The sequence below is a fragment of the Chlamydotis macqueenii genome, chromosome 12, assembly GCF_036417535.1.
Source record: "Chlamydotis macqueenii isolate bChlMac1 chromosome 12, bChlMac1.mat, whole genome shotgun sequence".
NCBI lineage: Eukaryota > Metazoa > Chordata > Aves > Otidiformes > Otididae > Chlamydotis > Chlamydotis macqueenii.
The window spans coordinates 3,104,443-3,128,488 of NC_141567.1; the positions used below are offsets into that span (position 1 = coordinate 3,104,443).

The following is a 24,046-nucleotide window of genomic DNA, read 5'->3' on the forward strand; positions in this document are numbered from 1 at the left end:
TATATCAAATCTAGGTCAATCTCCGGCTTAGCGCTAATGCTGTACTGAGCAAAAAAGGATTGGCCGCTAATGGTTTCAATTTAGATTTTCATGGAGTAGAAAAAATTTCACTCGATACCTATATTCATTTTTATTCCATTGGCCTTTCTGTGGGGCCTGTTTAGGGTGGAGAGAGTGTTTGCACGTCGATTAGAGAAGATCCAGCAAATTAGTTTACCAGAACAAGTCCTCTGTGGATATGGATGAGGATAAGAGTTGGTGCTCACCCGCACCGTGTCCATAGGACGTGCCTTCGGGGCGTTCCAGTGAGCGTTAGGTGATGGGAGATCCCGAGCATGGGGTTCTCTTTAGGGAGGAGCCTCACCTGTGGTCCAACCTCATCCTAGTTGAGGTCCTCCATGATAGAATATGGGGGAAGAAGAGATGAAGAGTAACTCCTCTCCCTCATGCGTTAGTGTGGCTGTGGACAGCTCAGCCTGAATCTAACCTTGGCCAATGTCTTTGGGAGAAGGTGCACCCATGCCTGCATGGGAGGGCTGCTAGGACCATTCCCCGTCTACTGGGAAGCCATTTTATTTTGTTTTGCCCTGCCTTGTGCCGGTGTATGTGTACCATGGCCAAAATCCAGGTGTGGTGATGGCAGAAGCACTGAGATACCACGGCTTGGAGCATCAATGTGGAACAAGGAGTTTGTGCGTGATTTGGGTGCACCGGCCCCTCCGTTGGCACGTGGACGCGGTACTGCTGGACCACGGGGAGCACGGGCAGATGGGTTAGAGGGTGCCTCCCCTCCCAGGAGCTCGCGGGTGGATATTGCGATTGTATGTATTTATTTTTAAAATGATTACAGCCATTAGCATAGAAATGAGATGCAGCTCCCTGGCTGCTGGCCAGCCCCACCGGGGCTGGTGCTCAGCTCTTCTCCGCGGCGGCCGAAACAATAGCACCCGCCTGCTAACGGGCTGAGGTAAGTGACAAACAGGAGCGAGCACCCCACTGTATGAGTTTGTTACGGTCGGTTGGGGCGTGTGTAAAAATCTCACGTGGGTCAGCAGAGGTTTAGCCCCTCCGAGCGACACCCCGTGAAGCAGTCGTGCTCCTCTCCCTCTCCTCTCCTCACCCCCAGGGATTTATTCCCAGCGTCCCAGGTAATCCCTCGCGTCCGAGTTCTGTCGCTGTTTTACAGGGGATGCTACAAAAGCTTTTGTCCCTGCAACTGTAAATAAACCTGTGTTAAAAATAGCGTTTTGTAGCTCGGTGCATGAATTTTTAATGCATCTTCTGCAAACCAGCTGGTCTTGGCAAGGGTCACGGTGTTTCCTGGGCATTTAACATAAAACCGTGCTTCAAAGCCACATTATAGGGTCATTGAGGAGTAATATTTTACTTAACATCCTTAGAACTGAATTATTTATAACTCGCCATGTTTTATTCATGATAAATATTAATACTAGTGTCTTTAAGAGTAGAGGTTTTCGCTGCAGTTCTACCTGTAAGCAGTGATGTTATCGAAATAAAGGCGCGGCAGTGAGTTCTGCAGCCGGCAGAGCGGAGTCTGTGCGGGGCTGTTCTCCTTCGCGCCTCCCTCTTCTTCTTATGAACCCCGTCAGCCACCAAAAAACCTCGGCACTAAGCATCTGTGTGTTTGAAAGGAGTTTTCCTGCTGGCATCTGAATCTCTGTGCTTTTTTTTTTTCCTTTTTTCCCCCTTTATTAACGAGCTTTGTGTCGTTCTCGTTAATTCTTGGATTCATTTCTTGGTGGTCGCAAGGAGCTTGCCCTGGCCTGGATCTCCGAAAGGCAGCCTTGAAATATTCTGCAGGCTCCCTTGAGCTCTCCCGCCGCGGGCGCCTCCGCCCCACCCAATTTTTGAAGCATCCCTTGCCACCTTGGAAGGGGAATCACCTGGTGTGGGAGACCCCCCGGCAGCCTTTGGGCTCCTTCCCACACAGCCGAGTGCTCTGGGCCACGAGCGGTCTCATTTCAGGACTAAATGTGTATGAATTGGGTAAATTGCTGTTCCGCCATCGCGCTCCAGCCCTCACCAGAGAGGATATTTCCATTAGCTCTCATCTTAGATAGGGAAATTTTTTTTTTTTTTTTTGCATAATCTTTTGCCTTCTGCTGGTGCATTCCCATCTTTCTGGAGCCACCTCCCAGTCCTGCTCCCGTTGCCGCGTCCCCGTCCGACTACCCGTCTCACCCCGACGGCTGCAAAACCTCCCCAGCCCTACGGCCGTTGCGGGGCCGGGGCTTTGCTCAGCGTTACTCCATCAGCTTAACAAATGTGCAGTCGGCGGGTTGCGAGCGGTGGTTGCGGGAGCGGTGCAGGTTAATGCAACCCATATTTAATGTATGATCGCTAATGGCCATCTCCCATCTGCCCCAGCCCAACTGGAGCGCGCGGATGAATGATTAAGCCGCCCTGACGTGTACGCAGCTTGTTCCTTAGCAGAGGAACATTCATTACACTCGACGCACGTAAAAGGGGACGAGGCTTTCTCGCTGGGGAGAGGGTTGACAGGGCAGGGGGCTCTCGGAGTTTATTTTGTACGATAACGTGAGAGATCTTCCTGCCGATGCGGCACCGTGAATGAATCATGAGCTAAATAACCACTGGGATGTTTATTAGCTTTGCATATGTTTATTGCCGAGTCAACAGGCAGCACCTTCCAATTAATTAATAGTAATAATTACTCTGTTATTGATGTAGCTCTAAAAGCGTGCCAGAGTCTTTCCACGCGTTGCTTACAGCTGTGGCTGCGCTGAGATGGGCTCCTCTGTGTTCCTCCTGCGTGGGTGTGTTCAATGTCGGGTGGTCCCAACCCCAAAAGCCTCAGTTTGCTGAGCTCTCAGCCGCCGCTCTTCCTGTCGGCCCAGGCCTGTTGCTCCGCAGCATGGGGATGGGACCGTTCCTTCCACGGTGCTGGAAAGCAGGGCATGCAACGAGCTGCAGCACGTGCCAAGTGGAGATGGAAACCGAGGGCTGTAGGCTTTACTAGGGTATCTTGGAGCTCTTCTGGTCAAGGTATTTAAGCAAAGTATCAGAAGGATATTTGCACCAGGTAAGACATCAACAGCAAGGATAGGCACCTCTTTTCTGGTGTCAGCTTGGATCCAAAGCCTGCTGAAGCTGTTGAGAATGACCTCCGATACGTACCAGTGCAGTGTCTGTGCATCTTGCTGCCCCGGTAGACCTTGCTGTGGAGCACGTGGGTGATGGAGCACTGTCTCCTGTCCTGGTTGAGTCAATCAGTTAAATGTGCAGAGGCAGACATACAGCAAGAGCTCTTGTTTCTCCGTGCAGGAGGTTAGGCTGCGAACCAACCTTCTGTTCTTGCATTATGGTCCCATTTGCTGTCTCTGGGAAGGAAACTGGGGTGTATCTAGGTCGTGTGAAGTCGTTGGCAATGGATCTCTTTTCATATGTGAATATTTTTGTCTCTGTGTCTTCCAGCAATGTCCGATTTCCACGTTCACCCTCAGAATGCGGTGGTGGAGGAGGGTGGTGTAGCCAGATTCCAGTGCCAGATCCATGGCTTGCCTGAGCCGGTCATCCTCTGGCAAAAGAACCACATGCCGGTCAACACAGACAACGAAAGGTAGGACATATCCAAACCATGTACTGCTGTCCTTTCTCCAGGTGGGAAAAGGTGGCCAGGCTTGCTCTTGCTCTCACTGTTTGTGCTAGGACACAACTGATCGGGGCTGAGAGTCTTGGCCGGCATTGCTGCCCTGGAAGACTCTTCCAGTTAATGTTGTGGGTTCTCTGGGCTCCTTCTGGCCAAACGCTGTGTAGAAATACTGCATCTCCCAGGAGACATAGATAAAGCCCGTTAGTTGATTTTGGAGGGGGCAAAGGCTTGCATTGACCTTCCCTGATCAGCCCTCCTCCAGGTTTGCTTTACAGCATGAAGAGCCCACCCAGCAGTCCTAGCAGAGCCGGCATAGCTTTGTCATCCATCATCCCTTTGTGGCTCCATTTTGTGCAACTCCTTCTGAGCCAGATCCATGACTTCAGATCTTCCTTGTGGTTCCTGAACTCTTGGAAGCGCTGAATTGCACCATGGCCGGTAGACTTTCCTTCCCAGGTGGACTCCCTCACGGTGCTTAGTGTGTGGCAGCAGGGAAGCTCTGCAGAGAGCATCCTGTGCCGCCCCACGCTGCTGTTTCCCATGCAGCCATCCTGAAGAGAAACCCCAGCCGTCCCCCTTCCCCAGCCCAGACCTGCGGCGGCACGTCCTCGCTTCCTGTGTTTGACAGGCGGCTCCCTTGGTGTCGGAAACATCCCTCATCGCGGTTTGATCCTCCGAACGGCGGTGGGGCCCGGCGGAGGACAGGTGGCAGGAAACGCGTGCTCCGCGCCGGCAGCCTCCGGTGGTCCCAGCTGCGGGTTGGGAGCTGCGCAACCAATGGTTGGAGACAATCGGTCGCGGCACACCTCAGTCGCGAGTTGATGTCCACGTGTTGGGAACAGGCGAAACCAGGAAGCTGTAAATATTTTCCTGAAAGCTTCTATTCTTACAAATGCCAATTCTGCAGCAGAGTGTGGTTAGGTGCTTTGGAGGCAGGAGAAAACACCAGGGCTGGAACAATGCTTGACCTTTTCAGTGTTGCAGTGAACTTACAGTAGAAGGACCCAAGAGGCCCAACACTGCCGTGGAAAACTGCAACTGTCAGGTTTTGTTTTTCCTTGCATTTTTCATCTGAGCTTTTTTTAGCCGGGCGCAGGGTTGATTTGTTAAACTTGATCTCCTCTGAAAGCTCCTTACTCACCCCAGTGCTAAACTGGGGCTGTGGCAGAGCAGGGCAGGTGGTCCGAGGTGCTGTCAGCAGAAGTGAGAGGCGCAGAACTGGGCCTGACGCCTTGTGTGCATCCCCGTGAGATGCTGCAGGACAGGTGACGTTCCCTCAAAGTCTTTCATGCATTATTGCTCCTTTCCGCTTTATCCCAGAGTCACAGCTGTGGAGGTGGTCAGAGATGTGGCAGGGATTTGAGTGTGACCAGGAATTCTTTTCTCCAAGACCAAGGATCCCTAAGGGTGAGGAGCTCCAAGACTTTTCTCCAACCCAGAGAGCCCCACTCCTCCAGTGCAGGGAGCTGCCCAAGGCCTGGAGGATGTGGCCTAGGAGCAGTCTCCCAATGTTCAGTGTCCTGTTTTTGAGCAGATTTGGCTTTTTGTAGCAGTGAAGTTACTGGGGAAGGTTTTTATTGTCAGCTCAGTAGATAAATCTCTGCCACCAACGCGCCTGGGTGATGAGGGGTGCTTCTCTAACTGAATTGGATTTCTGCATTAATCACGTTCGGCGCATTTCTGCGTATAAAGTGTATATAAATTTGTATGCCAAGTCTTGCACTTGGAGGCTTTGAAGGCAGAATAATAGCTTTGGAATTGAATCTTCTAATGCTGTGGGCAGATTGTTAACAAAAATGAAGCCTTCTTGTGGTATAATTCATCCAAAACAATGGGCGTTTTAAAGTCTCGGAGAGATTGCAATCAACTTCGGGACGCGTAAAACTGATTGCTGTCACGCCGCCGCCGAGCCGCGCGTTTGGAACCCGGCGCGGGGAGCAGGTTATAGGCACTTAACCAGATGCTGATATGGAAAAAGATATTCTTCATCTTCCAGACGGAAATAGATTATTAACTCATCACAGGGTAATGACTTACTGCCAGCCAATTTAAACACGTGGTTGCCAAGCAACCTGAAATGTATGTGTACATATATGTGTGTATGCACGCATGATTTACATGCACCTATGGTTTAAATATATAAAATATTTACTGATATTTCTGTATGCCCACTCAATATCTATTCTAAACGTGCCTTTCCACACACTTGAGGTTTTAAGATTAGGTGGCTATGAGTCCCGGAGCTGGCAGGGTAGAGCACACGCTTCCCGTGATGCTTGTCCGTGGTCCCTGTGCTTCAGTGGACGAGAGATAGCTGTGTTCACGTGCAAATGCACTGGGAAAGCTTTTCCATGGGTTAAATAGGAAGCATCTGCATCGTAGCTTTCCAGCAAAAGTCATCCTTTCTCAAGGATGCATCAGAAGATAAAAAAAGGGAACGTACCCCTTGTAGAAGAAGACCGGAGACTCTGGTCCCCAGGATGCGGGGAGCCAGCCTGCCCCACCTCCGTGGGCGTGCAGCCTGCTTTCACACCATGTCCTGCTTTGCCAAGTTTTTGTTTCTGCTTTTCTCTTCCCACAGGTACACGCTGCTTCCCAAGGGAGTCCTCCAGATTACGGGGCTGAGGGCAGAAGACAGTGGGATTTTTCACTGCGTTGCTACCAATATTGCTAATGTGAAGTTCAGCCGGGAGGCCAGGCTCACCGTGTCAGGTTAGTACCGTAAACACTGCCCTGAACTATTTTTCCATCTTTTTCTTCCTGTTTCTGCTCTGGACGAGGACAGTTAGAGAGCTTCAGGCTGACAGCACTGAGGAGCATCCCTCTGTCCATCCATGGCGCCTTCCTTGTCCTGCATCGTTATGAGTTCCTGCCAGATCGGTCCATTTGATAGCAGATAAATCTGTCTCTCTGCCTTTAAATTAGCACCAGTTTCTGGGGAGAGGAAGGATGGTGAGAAAATGAGTCACAGCAGCTTTATATTAAATAAATTCTTTTGGAAATGCAGAAGATTCATCATTTCCTTATGAGACCTGCCCTCTCTGGAAGTAATTGCAGCACACAGGGCGATCAATTATTTATCTAGTGGGGGAATTATGTTCTGTAGGCTGTTAGCATTGCGTTGCGACTGAAGTGGGCTAACCTTTCTTTGGAAGGTGAGAAGGAGAAGCCCTGAAAACCCCAGACTGAATTTGGACTTGGTTCTCCATCCACATTTGAAGTCAGTGACTGAAACAGGTTTTCACCTCTGAAAGCTCCAGCTGAAGAAATGACAGTGCCTTATGGTCTCCTCTCCAAAAAAAGGGCCCAAATCACATACCTGCTGTTTGGTGTTGTGCTGCTGGAGGTAGGATGTGGTGAAGCTGTAAGGGCAAACCAAAGCAACCCACAACGCATAGCTGTGCTGCTCTCTGCTGACCTGGCCGTTGCCCATCCTCCATTAGCTGTCCGGGTGAACTCAAGCCGATCTCTTGGAGCCCCTAATTTCTAAACGTGATGTTAGATTGTCACCTTCTAGTTAGGCTTTCTTCGTTTGTCAGTCTTTGTAATTTAAAACACTTTTAGCTTCAGAAGTCTCTCTTGGTGTTTCAGTAGCTGCTCCTGGTATGAAGGAAGTGGGAAGTATTAAGTCAAATCATACAACCCAGCCTGATCGAGCAGCCGGGAGTGAGTGACACCTTTGTGCCCTCTTCTTAGAAATGTCTTTCCTCCTTGTATGGAAACAGAACAACTTGCTTGTCCTGGACTTCAGAGCATTTGTGGATTATCTTCAGAGAAGATAAGAGTACCGAAGCAGTAGTCACCTGCAAATTGTGGCCATATCCTCTGAGACACAGGACTCTCTGTGCGGGTCAGAACCCCCCTGAGACACTGGGTGCCCACTGTGGTCCCCGGTAATGCAGCGATGATGCATTTGTGGCTCTTGGGTAGGGAGCCAGCCTAGATTCCCTGTGGAAACGGAGATGACTGTTTTGGAGAAAAGAGGCAAAGAAAATCTGCACAGGGCTGGTTGAGCATGTGTTTCTCTCTGAGCTTTTTAAATTTGCGTTAAATGATCTTCCCCCCGTGAGCAGTGATCCTCCTGTCCATCAGATACACATAATTGCTGGTACCTGGTGGCTGGGCACTCGTATCTCCTAGCCCACCTCCACCCTCCAAAACTGCTGCCTGACCAGTGGTTCTGGAGTAGGAGACTCCAGAGTGAAGCTGAGGAGAGAGCGAAGCTGCGTGTATCAACTCTGATTTGGGGAGAAAGCAGGTTAACTGGTTCTGAGAGACCTGGGAGCTTTTGGTGCCTGATACTCATCTGATTTCTTGATCTATGCAAGCAGTAGCCAAGCGGAAGGAAAAGAGAACAGTAAATTATCAACGTGGTGAAGTTTTGTGTCATTTTGCTGGTCTGAGTTATTTCTCACCAGGCAGAAAGTGCTAGTTGTTCTCATCTGACCATCCCTCATTTCAGATGGATATTTTCCAGGTTTCTTGCCTGTGAAACATTTGTGGTTTTTGCTTTCCTTAAAGCAGTTGGATGATGGGCACCGTACGTAAGTGTCTGCTGAAGGGCTTGGACTGTGCTTCAGTGACAGCATGGCAGCAGAGCCGCCGTAACAGGACGTTTGCATGCCCTCCACCCATGGAAAAACCATTGCACTGCGTTAAACCTCGGTGAAAAAGGTTTATGCTCTGTGGTGTTTGCTAGGAGCACACAAATAACTGTTAGGCAAGGATGGTGGGTACGTGCTGGCATCTTAATCCCGGGCTTTGGCACACCAGCAGAGACTGTGCTGTGCTGCAGAGGTGGCACGGGGACGTTGCTTCACTGGTGTGGGTGTTGCAAATACTGAACTAAGGTGAGTGCTGTTGTGCACGCATCGTTCCGCGTGATGGGGTAAGCAGTAACCTTGCCAATCTTTCCATCTCCTCCCTCTTGGGTAGAGGGGTGAAAGGAATGGTGGTCTGTGCTCTTCGTTGTGGCAGGAGGGTTCCCTCCTCTTCATGGGGCAGCAACTTTAGCTGTTGCTTCGCCCACTGAAAAGCACCAGCTCCACTGCACCAAGGTTTCCAAACGGAGCCCTGGCTGGGCAAGGAGAGATGATGGGCTCTGGGAGCCTCTGCCCTGCAGAAAAATAATAAGAGAGGAGGAGGAGGGCGGCTGCCTGTGGGGAAGGAGGGAGCCTGCTCCTATCACTTTCCTTGCTCTCGCTGGCAGCAGTAGCAGGGCCGCTCACAGCACGGATATATCTTCCAGCCCTGCTGATTGATTATTTTCAAGTGCCTGCTTAGTGGAGATGCTCCCGAGGGGCTGCCTGCCTCCGTGCGCTGACACCTTTTCAGCGCGAGCTGCGGCTCTCTCTGCTGCTGGCCTTTTGATCAAGATCTAACAGCCCGCGCTGGTGACGCTCCCGTCGCTGCTAGAGTGCCTGTCACTCCCGGCGGTGCCGGGGACCTCCCCGTCCTCGCCTCGATTGCTGCTGGCAGGCTCCCTGGGGACCAGTGCATCATTAGAGCCTTTTTCCCTTTCGGAATAAATCCTGCCAGCATTGCCTTGAACCCTCTTGTGCTCCAGCCTGCCACGAGTCCCTCGTTTTGTCACTCCTTCCTTCCTGACCCTCCATCAAAGAGCTTGTCTGGGTGGAGAAGGACATCTCCTCGATGGTCGGGCACAGTCAGCCCCTTTGCACGGTGCTGGCATCTGACTGCTGGGTCACCGTCCCTTCTGGCTCCGGAGCTGGCGTTGCTGTGGGCGTTGGGCTCGGCAGCGGAGCTACCGGACCGTTACGTGGCCTTTGCAAGCAAAGGTGAGCGGCGGTGGAAATGCCGCTCCCAGAGCTTGGCCGAACTCAGGGAGCTGGGCCCACACCTGAAAACCTGAATGCACATTTAGGACTCAGTATAAAGCAAAAAGTGTGATTTTTTTTTTAACTTTTTTTTTTTGCCAAAATAGTGTTATATAAATTTTGCTTCGGTTTCAGCTCTCGTTTACTGATATTCTTGGGTGACCTTGGACAACTCATTTCATTTCTCTGTCTTTTAAAATATTGAAATCACTGTATAATACGATTATAACACCGTATTATTCTAAGCGTGAACATTTAGTATTGTGACTTAGAACAATAAATCTCCATGGGTTTTAAAGGCACTCCGAGGTACGGAGGGGGAAGGTATTGTTTTTCAGATCTCTTGGGGTTAACCAGCCGGTCGTACGAATTTATTGTGCATTCTGGTTCTCATCAAAAAATCTGCATTTTATGGCTTGCAGTGAAATGCTTTTAGTGAGAAAGTCAGCTCTTAAGTCACACTGACGCAGTGATTTTTCTTGGATTTTGCCCATTTGGAGACAACCCCAGAGTCGCTTTATCGCTCCTCGTTTAGCCTCTGTAGGAATGATTAATGAATGAGCCGCTCTGATCTCTGCTTGCCCTTGGACCGCTGCAAAATCCCCCTGCTAGCACCCTGGCTTCAGCCCCTCAGCTGCTGTGGAAGGGTAACGCTAAAAAGTGCAGGAACAAAATAATTTATTTTTCCTGGAGAAGAGCCTTTGCAGATGGTTTTTGGTGGATCACATCTCTTTACTGAGCTTTTTGGCCGTTGGAAAGTCCATGTACAGGAGTCGGCGTGGGATGGTCCCTACAGCAGAGCCTGGCCCGTGGCAGAGATCTGCTCTCCAGCCCTCCCTGTGCCCCTCTCCTGCTCGAGGGGAGATGACCAGCCCAAGTATTCCTCTCCACAGGTGTACAGAGCATTTTTGCCAGCAGCAGCTGTCAGATTGTTGAAATTCCTTAAACACTGCTTGACCTCTGCGTTCCTGCAGTATAACCCAGCTCTCATCAGAAATGGGGAGAAGGCTAATGCAGAGCTTATCAGTGTTCCTGTTTACTGATGGAGAACTGAGAATATCTCCTCCCTTTCCTCCTCTCCTGCTCCCGACAGACAGGAGCGAAGGCTGAAGGGAACTTTAGCCAAGGGAAAAGACACTTTTTTGGGGGCGCAGGAGGTGCGGGTCCAGCTGTGGTGTACCTGACACAGGATGATTTTCATGTCCCGTGTTCTCGCCCTGTCTGGTGAAATGTGGTTTCTTTTGCTCATCCTGTGCCTGTCTGGTTTCCAGAGCCCTTGTGCCACGACTTTATTTTATTATGTATGGGTCTGAGCATCATCTTGTACGATGGGTTTCATTCTTGGTTGCTGCCTGTAGTGCAAATAAATGATCAGTGGTTGCTCCTGAGCAGTGACTGTATCAGAGCATCCTCAGTGTGGGCCAAGACAGGGGTGCTGTGAAAGGCAGGGAAATGACCACCCTGGGAGCTGCAGTCATCAGAGGAGTTTTCCTTGAGTTTCCTCTCAAAAAGATCCTGAGCAAGAGTCAGGGCTGGCACCTCCATCACTCTCTGTGGCCCAGGATGGGGTTTTTGGAGCAAACGGCACCAGCAGCAAGAGAGGATGCTCGCAGAGAGGGAGATTTAGGCGTTGCGGACTGCATGGACTACTTCATGGTTGAGATGCTGAAAGATAAAGCAGCTCCTTCATTTGTTTGCATTCCTGTCCACATGAGCCGTCCTGCAGCTTGTGTCCTCCCTGTATCCCATGTTTTTCCTGCACATCTGCTCTGCGCAGTTACAGCGCGGTTCCTTCTTTATGCTGCCTGTGGCTGGGTGTTAACAGATTTCTTTTAACGATGACGCTGTCCTTGCAGGCTCCCACTCCACCGTTTACAAGGACCCCATGATTCTCGTCGGTCCGGAGAACCTCACGCTGACGGTGCACCAGACCGCTGTGCTGGAGTGCATCGCAACGGGCAATCCCCGGCCCATCGTCTCCTGGAGCCGCCTTGGTAAGTCCCGGGGGTGGCCGGGATTTCTCCCTCCTCCTCTCCCTTGCCATCGCGTGGGGAATAGGTGGGTGCCACTGACTATTTTATTCAACAAGGATTCACCCTTTCCCTTCCCACTGAAGTTAATTGTAGGCTTGGAGTGCTTTTTATCCTCATGCCTACGCTTTGTTTTTTCTCTCTGCCAAGATCTTGTTTTTACCTGTTAGAGAAGTGGGTTGGTTAAACCTGGAGACGTTTTGTGAAAGGTGATAATTTTATCTTTCCTCAAGTGACAGCGTCTTCTTCAGCTGCATCAAAACCATCACCACTGTTGGCCCAGAGAAGCACAGTCATATGCAAACACATCTTTCACATAAAACAGATTTGAAAGAAACTTGCTGCCTGTTCAGGGAGTTTTAAATAAATTTTGAGAAGAGAGTGTTTAAAGTAGCGCGTCTGAAGCTCTGAAAAAAAACAAATGCTTGCTGCTAGGGTCCATGATATATTTTTATTTTCATCAGCATGGAAACCAGAGGCAGTGTCTGATGGCATCGTACAGGTGAGGAAGAGCAAAGTGCCACGTTTCTCCCAGGGAGAAAGCAAGGGTTATTTTAGGCTCTAACTTTGTGTAGTAGCTCAGAAACTATTTTGCTCAGAGCGACGCTTCCATTGCCCTACAGAAATCCGTGGCAAGCAAAGAGCTGATGGCTTTTGTTTTATCTTGCAGACCTTGTAACTCCGCCTGTGCGCTGTGGGGTTGGGGTCAGGGAGGATTCCCCAAGCCCCTGGGATCTGCAAGATCACGTCACTTTTGGGATGCTGATCTCCCCGAGTCACTGGATTTTTTTTGTTTGTTTGTTTTTTTTTTTTCCTCCAGAGCCATAACCACCAGATTGATGCTGTTTTACAAATTCCCCAGCTATGCTGTATCACTGTTTTGGTTCTGTTGGACACAAGGCAGCTCTACGTTAGCACTCAACTATAATAAACTACTTTATAATTGCCTTAATTATAAGTGCTTATTACCTTCTTCAAAACACTTGTCTCTGTAGAGCAGTGCAATAATGAAGATGTAATAGCTTAATGCCATGTTTGTCTGGATGGCCTGAGCCCCGCATTGCCTTCCACCAGAAACAAATACCCTCACCATGCCGCTTTGCGGCGCGGCAGCAGAATTAAATCTATTTAAAGGGGAAGAGATACCATTATTTTCCCTCCCCTTCAGCAGGAACGTTCCCTGTCCGAAGCATCACAAGATCGTGTTTAGTACGACACCGATCTCAGCAGCAGCGTGGTGTACGGGCTCTCTGATGAATCGATGGGTTTGTCATCTCTTTGTACTGATTTCGGTAGCGCTTTCGTTTCGCCATGTCTATGTGATCGGGAGGAGGGAGAGCGGGTTATACTGGGTGGGGAGGTCCTCAGCATCTGTCATCTGTACGTGTGGCTTCCTCCCCTTGAGGGTCTTCTTCCAGCTTAAATAACCAGTTAACTTACTCAAATTGGAAAAAAACAACCCTTTTAATCCAGTTCCAGAAAGAAAGAAATCTATGACCATGAAGTCTTAGAGAGATGCAGCTGATGGAGCAGTAGGCCAGGCTTAATTTAAACAACAAAAAAACCTATGTTATACGTGACCATCATTCTTGCCTGGTTGAAATAAAGAGGAGTTGTGGCGTTGCCGATGTGCCGGATCTTTGCGCTGGGCTCGCTGCCGTTCGGAGTGTCTCCCTGAACCCTTTGCTCACAGTTTGGATGCTGTGGCATTTCTTCTGTGAGAAAGGAGCAGAAGAAGAATTTTGCTTTTACAGCTTTTTGATGGAAGAGGAAAGCAAGCCATAACGACGTTTGTGCTTTTTGCTTTGGCTTTGCTAAAACCTGGCTTGTTCTCAGTGGGAAAGGCAGGTATATTTTGCTTGAAGGAAATCATTCAAATTCTGGGCCGCTTTTTGAGTGTCACACAATCAATTTTAAATTTAATTTCCTTGGGAATATGTTGTAGCCCCTGACCACAAACAGAATTACTGCGTCTCACTGTGCGTGAAATGTTGACGTTCATTAGGGAGCAGGCTCTGAGAGAAATGTAAAATCGTTAAGGGTTTGTTCGGGGAAGATAGGGCTTTTCCTTTCAGAGCCACGCACTTCAGCCTCAGACCCGTTTGCGTGCGCAAATGAATATCCGAGGCACTTACTGCAAAGCCTTTTGAACGGGCGACGATTTTAATGTATCCGTACCCTTTAACTGACAGGCTCCCGAGCTGGCCTCCATAAAAGGTGGAATAATAAACTATTTAGAGAGATACAGAAAAGTGAGGCGGGAGAGAAAAGACACAGCGATTATCTGATAGCGTTATACAGAAGTTGTCAGAAAGGGTTGCACAATGGGAAGGAAATTACTAAAGAGGGAGCCATTCAAGGAGTAAACCATACAACAATTGTAGGAGCCAATTAATTGGTAACTTATTGGACACAGAAGCTTGCAATAGATGGCTGACTGGTTGACAGGAGCGCCGTTCCCGTAAGTGTTTAGAAATAATAGAGTAAATTTCACCACTTCACATACTGAATAGTCAACTGTTGCAATGTACTCTAAATATGCTAATCCACGGTGCCCGGTGTCCGCCCGAGCAGGAGACCCGTGCGTCTCAAGAGTGGAAGGCTACTATGGCACAATACAAAGAATTCACAAAAGACCTAAATGATCAACATTAGAAAGTTGTTACTTTCTTTCTACTTGCTACTTATAAAAGAAGGGCGTTGGTGTTGTTGCATATTCATATCGCCCGGCACGTTTGAACGGGTCTCCGTAATTGGTGCCGGTGTGCCAATCACTCCGTTAGCAGGCGGAGAATGGACTCCAGAAAGCATCACGTACACCTTGGAAAAATAAACAACGGGGCTCCCAAACCACAGGCGTCTTTTCATCCAGACTTCACCCCAGTGGGGAACTTGGGAGCCTCGACTTGTCCATAGCTGGGGCATCTTTTGGGAGCATCTCCCGTTTGGAGAACAGTCACTTTATTCATCAGTTGCCTGGCTGCTCTTCGCAACCAGTTGAACCTCCTCCTCCTGCCCTCGTCAATGGGGGATCAACAGAGAGAGAATCTGTCAGACATTTCCACCCAGACTGGCTTGTTTTCAGCCCTCAAATTTTCTGCTTTTGACTTCATAACAAGAAGCAGAAGGTCATGTTAAATGAGCAGCAGTTTCAAGCCCATCTGGGTCCCGGGAGCTTTGCGAACTGAGCAGCCGTGTTAGCTTTCGCAGTCTTTCAGATCTGCTCCGTGGGGAGAGGACTTGGTGATGGAAAGCGATGCCAGGAAGGTGGGTTTTCAGGGTTTGGGTCCCTTGATCCAAGCCACTCTTCAGATCTCAGTGTAAGTGAGACAGAGTTAAAATAGATAGCAACCTTTGCAAAGCAGGTGTGAGATATCACTCCCTCTGCACAGCACTTCTGCAAAGTGCTGAGCTCTCTGGATACAAGGGAGTTCTTGTGTCAATACTCTGGATGATTAATATGTGTTGTCAGTGTTAGTAAGTTGGGCTTGATATTAGCTGAAGAGCTTCTAACCCATCACGGGATGGCTCAGGTTGAGTGAGGCACGAAAGAGTAAGAAGGCTAGAGCAGGCTGGGAAAGCAGAGACATTTCTCTAGAAGCCCTTTTCAGCGCTCTTGGGAAGGCAGGAGTTGAGTAAGAGGCGTGTGGGATGATCTGGCATGGTGGTCTTTGCTGGCTGGGAGAGGTGGCCACGCTCTCTGAATCAAATGGCAGGTCCTCCGAGGTTTCTGAGCCTGGAGAGCTTTGTTCTTCAGGGAAATTAAAGATGCTTGGTTGACAGGAGACGTTTCCTCAGACCACCGCACCTCTAATTAACAGTTGGAACTGGAGAGGCAACCGAGGATGAATCGATGCTGGTGTTTGGACCGTGCGGAGTACCTGCTGCAGGCTGGGTCTTTGCATGCTTAAATTATGTAGCACGTTATAAATAATACAGTAAAGCTGCTGACATTCCAGTCACATTTTTGTGGGATTTCTTAAGGCAGTAATGTGATGAAGCATCCAGGTATGGCCACTTTGCATCGTTCACTGGTCCCACCCCTCCCTCGAGAGAGGATTTGACTTTTATGCCTATTGTAAATATGGACTTCTAAAAGGTCTAGTTTAAAAGATGAAATCAAGTTCAATTTGAATTTAATTCAGACCTCTTTACACTTCAGTTCAAATGATGTTTGAAAGGAATGGTTCCTTCGTATTGCTCGTTAAACGCGGGACAGGTCGTGTTTTACTGTCCTTATTACGATGGAGCCATTTGCTGCCACGGTGGCTTGGCCAGCTCTGTGATCATTTCATCATTTAATGATGTTGTTTTTCTCTTTCTGAAAGAGCTGAGCGTTTTTCTTTGCAATGCAGATAACAAAGTGGTCTGGCCTTGCCTGCTGAATGAAGCAAGGAAACCTTTAAGTTAAAAAATTTCTTGAAAAACAATATATAAAGACCGTGGCAGGAGATATGTTTGTTAAATGCTTTGCAGCTTTCGGTCCATGTTTTGCCGGTGTTTCCTAGCTGTTGATGTGACGTGGGATCCCTCACTTCCATGTCCCAGACGCAGCCACTGAAGTGGCTGTGGGCCGTGCATGTTTGTAACCAGCTTGAGTCTGAGGTCCTTCAGCCCCAAAGGTCCCTGGAAACGGCTCTGCCCTCTGGAGGGTGATAAATTTGGAAGCAGGTTGGAGGGCTGCTGCCTAGCATCACTTGCGAGGTGGCCAACAGGAGTGGAAACCAGCTAGAGCATCTCAGGTCTTTCTGCTTGACCGTTGCTTCGTACAGCGCAGTTCTGGTTTTACTGGGCTGCTTCCATTTCCTTAGCAAGATTACGGCACACAAACGGACCTCCCAGGAGACATTTTTCAGATGGATTTTTCCTTTCGCTAGCCACAGCTCTGAAGCAGAAGACCCAGGCTTTTGTTGCAGAGCCCACATGTGCAGGAGGTGGGGGAATCACCAAGGCTGATCCCATTTGTTAGGTTCTGTAAATTCTTTCATGAGTCAATGCGAGAGAGGAACTGGATTCCCGTTTCCCTTTAACTGCTCCTCCAGTAAAACCACTCCCCTGCCTTGCCCCCACGCTCGGACACCCTGACACATGCTAGGGCTGATTTAGAGCTGCCTTTGTCAAACAGCGTCTTAAAACACAAACCAATGAAACAATAAAAAGCAATAGCCTGATGCTAATGAAACACGTTGTAATTAGAGCTGGCTGGGAACTTTCCAGTGAAAACAAGCTTTGTTGGAAAAAGGCGAATTCCCTGATACTGGGCCGTTTCAGCCTGCCTCAGACCCAGCGCTCAGGATGGAGGCAGCCCTTTCCAGTTGCCCATCCAAGCCGGAGCAGCTGAGCAGATCGAACCATCCAGCTCAGATCTGGCTCCGTGGCCCTGCGTTATTGTGCGTTCAGGAGCTAAGGAACTGAAAATCCAGTGTTCACGCAGTTTCCCAAAGCGGTGAGACAGATCCAGGCTACAAAAATCCATCAAGGGCTAGCAGGCAAAAGGGCTTGGGATATCTTGAAGTCATAAACTGCAGGCTGTTGAGCTAGTGGGATCCTTGGTCAGTCTGATATAAGAACCCAGGCTCACAGAAGCTGGTATGATTTAACGTGGTTTAACCACTCTGTTGAACAGCGTTCTGGGTGCTTCATCTTAATCTGGATGCGTGGTTGAAAGCTTTCACATTTCCTGTGATGGTACCTTGGTTTTCCAAGCAGCACAGAGTATGATTTTGGGCAAACATCTGACTGAGGATCCTGGTTTTCTCCAGAAGGCAGCTCTTCTAAGAGTATCAGCTGTAACCCATTGACTTCACTTGGCAAATCCCAGTAACAAAGCATGGCACCACTCCATAAGTACTTAGATTGGACTTCACCGAGGGCTGTGCCCTGAAGAACTTCACACAAAGGTCCAGCGTGTGACTCTCATCCATTTCCTCTTCTTTCAGATGGCCGCCCAATTGGCGTGGAAGGGATCCAGGTGCTGGGGACAGGCAATCTCATGATCTCGGACCTCACCGTGCAGCATTCTGGCATCTACGTGTGCGCTGCGAACAAACCGGGCACTCGGGTGCGAAGGACCGCACAGGGCAGGCTCGTTGTACAAGGTGAGCAAACCTGGGGCTTGGGGAGTGGTGGTGCGTGCTTCACTGTGCCCTCTGCGCAGGCTCTGTGTGCCACCTGGTCACTGTGATGGGTTGGGTTGGATGGATGCTGACTTTGCTTCTCTGATAGTGTCAGACAAAGGACTTCTTTTCTAGATGTGTAGTTTTCCAGGTGGGTGCATGTCTCTGTGTCCCACGCAGATGAGTGGCAGCCAGGTGTCGTTCACCTGAGGCCTCAACAGCGTGAGTTGCAGTGGTTTCCCAGCCCATCACAGGCATTTGTTTGGCTTGGCAGGCACTGGTTGTTACTTGTTACCATACTTGTGCATCTCAGTGGAAAGCCTGGGCTGCATTAATCAGCCAAATTCATCTCTCACCCATGCATGGTCTTTAGGGATACGGGGCCACAAGCACTGTTCTCATATTGGACCCCTCTGCGTGATAGATACAGCGTCAGCAACGATATCCAGGAGTGGATATCAGTCACAGAGTATTCACCAACTGAAACGGCACCAGTAGGTCTAAAGCCATTTCCAAAAAGTCTGTGAGGCTTTTTTCTTTAAGCAGTCGTCACTGCATCTGAGCCCCTTGCCACAACGTGAGTAAAGCACCTCTGGGGGTGACGCCCAGGAGATGCAGGTTGCTCCGCTTCCCCACAGCAGCTGTCCTGAAATGCCATGTTTAAAGAGTGATCTGCCTGGAGCAGAGATCAGCACTCAAGAAACCAAACAATTCCCCTCCGCGTGCTCTGTGCGACCAGTCTCCATGGTGAGGGGAGCCAGGGAAGTATTTCAGAAGCCAAACCCAGCTGGCAGCGTGCTCTGAATGGCAGTAATCCGCCCCTGATTACAGGCACTCACCTCCTCTTCAAGCTAGTCCACTTAAAACATCTCGCGCTCTCATCAGTTCACTCATTAACTATTGACTGATGATATCCTGAATCTGAAATTATATACCTCCTGCCGGCGCGAGCTAATTGAACCTTTCATGGTGGTGATGGGGAAAGTGCCCTGCTCCAGCCCTGATGCTCACCTGACAGGTCCTGCGAGTCGCCGGCCACGATCCGGCACCGCACTGCTTGTGCCGCAGCCGTGGTCCCTGGGTGCTGGCATCCCTTCTCCCCTTCGCCTTGGAAGCAAGGACAAGCAGGGTGCTCATGCAGGGCTGCTCGTGCCTCCTGAGTCCCAGGTACTGACCAGACATGCGGGGAGATGAGGACTCGCTGTTTCTTCTGCTGTTGGATTTCTGGGTGAGCAGGGCAGTGAGGGGCCCTCCCGGCTGGCTGGTGGTGGGCACACCTCTACGTCCAGTTATTGAGAAACACCAACCCAGGCGTTGGTAACAACCTCACTGTACTGATACAAACTCTTCAGAGATGCTGCAGGACAGCTCTGCGCATGGTGCGTGTAGCAACGGTCTGCTAAACCCAGACACAAAGCCAATGTACAGGAGGCAGAGCCAAAAGAAATTACTTGATGAATCTATGAAGTTGTAAAAATAAAGCTATTTAATACTGTGACTGCTCCTGTTAGCAGCTGGAGGAGAGAGGGAAAGGTGGCTACACTTCTCATTGCTGCAGATCGGCAGTTTTCAGTCTCCTCGGAGGTTTGAACATCAGCTCCTGAGCAGCTGATCTAGTGCTGGAGCTCACCTGGGGCAGAATTACTGTGGGTTTCCACCTGGGGAACCGAGGTGAGAATTTGTCTATGAAATGGTGATCACTGGACCATCAGAGCCCAGCCCAGCTGTGGAAGGAGGATGCTCCTGGGTTCAGCATTAGCAGAGATGTTGGCAGTGGAATGGAGAAGCGTGGCTTGGTGTAGCCCTTAGGCCTGAGCCACGGTGTCCAGGAACCCAACCTGTGTTGCTCATCCATAAAATGCTTCGTATTTTTCGAGGGGCTGCTGTTTCCCAGGGAAGCTAATGGCAGACCCTGGCCAGGCAGCTTGGACTTGTCCCAGGTTTGCTCACCCTCCCTTTGGAAGCGGCTTTTCCTTCCTCTGGATCTCATTTTGCATGAATTTTCCAGCTGAGAGGTACAAATGATTGCTGTTCAGGTTTGCCTGGGAAGAAAACACGGATAATGACTGACATGGGAGACTGTGGGTTTTATCTTTGTCAGGATGTCAGCGATGCAAATTACATCCGTAAAGAGAATGAAAGCACAGAGCGGGCTATCAAAAGCCTGGTTGGAGAGGAAGTTAGCACAGAGCTAGGACAATACCGCGTCCTCAAAGCATGCCAGGCCAGGTACTTGCTGCCTTTATGCAGGGGCCCTTGAAGTGCCTAGAGGCACAAATTAACTTGCCCCGTGTCTTTTGAAGGAGGCACGTTTTATAGGTGGGAACCTGGGGGAGAAAGGGACGATGTTTCCTGTTGGAAAGCAAGGAGTTAGCGGGAGGCTGGGACCACGTCCAGGATCCTGTTGTCAGCGGTGGTCCTCATCCCCATCGCGGCAGCTGCGTGAGCAGAGGTGTCCTCACGCAGGGCTCCGCTCTTGCTCTGGTCACGTCCTTGCATGTTGCGAGCTCTCCTTCAGATCATCTAATGCCGTCTTATTATCTTCCTGGGAATTCCTCCTCCCTTACAGGAGAAGGCGTCAATCCCCCGCTCCCTCCCTCCCTGCCCTCCCCTGGCCATTTAGGCTCCTTTGATCTCTTTTGTAAGGTTCTCACACAAGAAAGTTTCCATTTTCTCTTCAGATCCCGGCGCAGCCATTTGAATATTGCTTTGTGCCGGGCTGCGAATTAAAGTCTCACAGGGGGAGTTGTTGAAGGGCCGAATGCATCATCGACTGAAACCGAGAGCGTGCGTGCGTGTGGTGCAAGGGAAGAGTAGGCTTCGGTGACAAGGCAAAAAGAAAAAAAAAAATATCAAAGCGCTTTCTCTCTACCTCCTGTGCAATCTTTTGTGCTTTATTATGTGTTTGGTGTCATAACAAACTGATGGGCTGTGAATGGCCAGATGGTCACCAGTGTTCTCCACTCCACGCTTCATTTCCTCCTGAAAGCTACGCAGAAAAATGAGATCCCATCTCATAAATGAGTGCCCATCTTAAGGACATGTTTTTGAAGGCTCTGCTGACAATGACTGCCTTGTTCGCCTCGCTTTCTGCCGGCAGAACCGGGCAGCGCTCCTTGGTCCAGCAGATCCGGCCACCGCTGTGTTTCCTGATGTTTCTTCCGCCGTTCTTGCTGGCTGGCGTTGCAGACCTTGGCTGTGGGGTTGAATTCATCAGCAGATGTAGAGCGGTTGCTGTGTTTTAGGCTCAGCTCTGTTTGTCCTTGAGTTTAGCCCTAAATTCATCCAGCAAAACCAGCTTCAGTACATGTTGCATGGGTCAGTGTGCCCCATGGAGCAGTCCCCTTTCTGCCCATGCTTTCCTTCTCAAGAAAAGCCACCACGCAGAGACAGGCGGGTACTTGGATGTCGTCCGTTAGGATGCTGGAGTGAGCTGGTGTGCCTGAGCCCTCCGGAGCATCCTCCCAGGAGAACGCTGGTGGGTGATGCAGAAACATGTCCCACTGCTGCGGAGCTCCAGCCTGCACCTTGTTGGGACAAGAAGTTCTTGGTACTCATGGAGGTCTGATGGACATCCTCTGTGACAGCCTCCTTGAGTGGTCTCTGCCTGTTTCCCAGGAAACATGGTCACGGTTCCCATCTTTGCCCCTAGCAATCCCACCCGTTTTTCAACTTAGTAACTCCCATACCCATCTGGGCATCTTCTGTAGTCAATGGAGAGAAGCCAAGTGGACAGCAGTTCTTTGTCTTGAATCTCCTATCATCTGATGCTGTGCTTCACTGACTTCTCCGTTGACCTGTCTTCTCCATTACACCCTTATTGTGGGTTCTGGTAGCCTAATTTATGAGGTTTTATTGTTTCCATGTTATTCTTTCTTCTCCTTACCCCAACCTCCCTCGCTCTGGCTACTTGAGGATTAATGATGGCTTGATACTGGGGTGCAAGGGCCAGGGATTCATCTGGCACGGGTGCATGGGCTGTCAGCGCTCCCTGATCCTTAGGATCCCCTCCTCAGAGCGCTGTTGGGCGCTGCAATAAGCACCACACCGCAAATTCACGGCAAGGGCAGCGAAGCTCCCTGTTATCTTAGAGGAGACACCGGTGGCTGGTCAGGCAGAGGTGAGAAGTCCCTAAAGAGGCGGAGCCCATCCGGGACTCCCGTTACAACCCGCTGTCACAGTGCATCTTCATGCTATCACAGTTTTCTGAGCACAGTAAAAGCTATTGAAGCACTTCGTTAATGATTCTGGGGGTGGAATTAAATGTTATTGCTTTTTGATACCAATGTCACGCCTTTAAATATTCATTAAAACTGCATGATCCCCTCCCTCCCATTAAGTCCTGAATAATCAACGCTCGGGTTTCTTCATACTTCACAAGCCAGGGCTGGATCCTGCCTGCTCCTCCTCACCAGATTGGAATCCTCTGCTCTTAACGGTGATCTTCGTTAATATCTTTGTTCAGATCTTCACGGAGGGCTGAGAGATACTTCCTCTCACTGCCTGTGATGGCCTTTTGGCATAGTGGGTGGAAAACGGGATGCCAAAACGGGATGGGGAGAGGCGTTCAGGCCACTGCTGCTCTGTGCGGGGTGAGATGAGCACTGACGAGATGCTCTGGTAATTATGAACGATAAGGGGATGAAGGCCTTGGCTGAAGGAAGGGCTTGGCTTCTGCTCCTTTCCTGCTAGCCCCAGGCCAGAGGTGACAAGCTTTCTGTTCCTCTTGAACTCATTTGAAAAATCGGGTGCACCCTGGTCGTGCAGGGAGGGATGCCACCGAGCAGGGTTGGCTCGGCACAGCAAAGGGGTTGGCCGCCTGCTCCCCAGAGAGTTTAAGCAAGTTAAACAGGGGCTGGGCTTCGGATCCGGTTGAGTTTAGCGAGGAGGGACGGCAGAGGGGAGCCAGGGACTCGAAGAACCCACAGGGCCGGGGTCCTGAATAGCATCGCTGGCCCCGAGCCAGCGGCCGCAGCTGCACGTTCGTTACCCCCGAGTCCCACGCGACACCGCTCCAATTACTCCCTCTTGACACGGGCTAATAAGGGGAGGATAAGGAGAGCCGGCGATTCCGGAAGGGGTTACGCTGGATGCTTGCTTTCCATATTTAAACTTCGTTTCTGCTGGAACAAACGGCGGGGTTGGAGATTTGGAGGGGGGCAGAGGCAGCGAGCCAAGCAGCAGGATTTTTAACGAAGCTGCGGCGAGGAGCTGGGAGATGGCCGTGCCCTTCCTTGGCAGCCGGGCCTTGCACCTGCGCGTACCGCGGGCGCGACTCTTGAACCCAGATGAAAGCCGGGAGGTGCACAGCCACTTGCGAAATAATTGCTCCTGCAAAACCACCCCGGCACAAAGCGGGGGGCGGGAGGTTAAGGAAGTCTTAAAAATCGCGTCTGTAATGCCCTCACTGTACACCACAAAGGGACCATTCACCGTGGCGATGAGGAGGGTTTCTTTCCCCTTGTTTATCCATGCTTCCCACTTTTATTGAACTAATCCTGAATTTTAATTTCTAAGTCTAGAGTGGGGGGGGGGGAATGTAGGAGGGCAGTAAAAGGAGAAGGGATCGATTGGCACCTGGGGAAGTTTGGGAGGAGGTTCTGGAGATGCGTGTCGGTTCGGTTGCTGAGATCAGGTTCGTCAGTAGGCACGCGCGCCGGCAGAAGCGGCCTGACAATAAACTCCACCACGGACACCCCCTACCGCTAACATCAGTCAGCCCTGCCATGCTCCGCTTCCCTTGGATTATTAAAAATGAAAGACGTGGGCTCCTTTGAGGTAGACGGGCTCTTCGGCGAATTTCTGTGCCTTTCTGCCTGCAGGACTGAAAAACGTGTGTGACTTTGAGCACCTTTCGGTGCGGTTTGGCCTTGTTGCGGCGGTAGCGATGCTCTGCCCTTGCCTGCCAGCAACTGGGGAAGAGCTTTATCACCCCGTGCTGCTGTCGCAAACCCCGAGGGGTTTTTTTTGGCCGTGAACCATCAGGCTCTGCTCTTGCATAGCTGCTGCTGCCTGCGGCCTAACCACCCCTGAACACGTTTTACTGGACCTGTTTGCTCCCTTCTCCCATCCCAGCATCTCTGCTGGTGGCAGATCCCACCGACCCCACGCTTGGAAAACGCCAGCGAGTGGCACTGAGCATTTCTCCCTGGATAGTCTTTCTTTTGTCGGAAAAAATTTAACGCCAGCCATCCATTATGTGACACTGGTCACTAAATTCATTACGGGCCCGTGCCTTTCCTCTGTTTGTCTTCATCGCGGCTGCTGCCGGTTCCACCTGATTTTAGGGCTCGGTATATTTATCGCTTTGCCCTTTGAAGCGTAATGGCTTGAATAAACTCACCTATTTGGCAGCGTCTTTCAGGCCCTGCTGTCTGTAGGCTGGTGCACTGTTTTATTTTGATAAATGATTTTCAATCTGTTTTGAGC

General features: G+C 50.2%; 1 protein-coding gene across 1 annotated transcript in view; it reads left to right on the top strand.

Annotated features, from left to right (window-relative positions):
• IGDCC3 (immunoglobulin superfamily DCC subclass member 3) overlaps positions 1-24,046 on the top strand; it is a 90,120-nt gene that overhangs the window by 49,232 nt on the left and 16,842 nt on the right. Inside the window, exons 3-6 of the mRNA XM_086757441.1 lie at positions 3,457-3,601; positions 6,216-6,346; positions 11,328-11,465; positions 17,441-17,599. Coding sequence (XP_086613567.1) covers positions 3,457-3,601; positions 6,216-6,346; positions 11,328-11,465; positions 17,441-17,599 — 573 coding nt within the window. The remainder of the gene's footprint in view (positions 1-3,456; positions 3,602-6,215; positions 6,347-11,327; positions 11,466-17,440; positions 17,600-24,046) is intronic.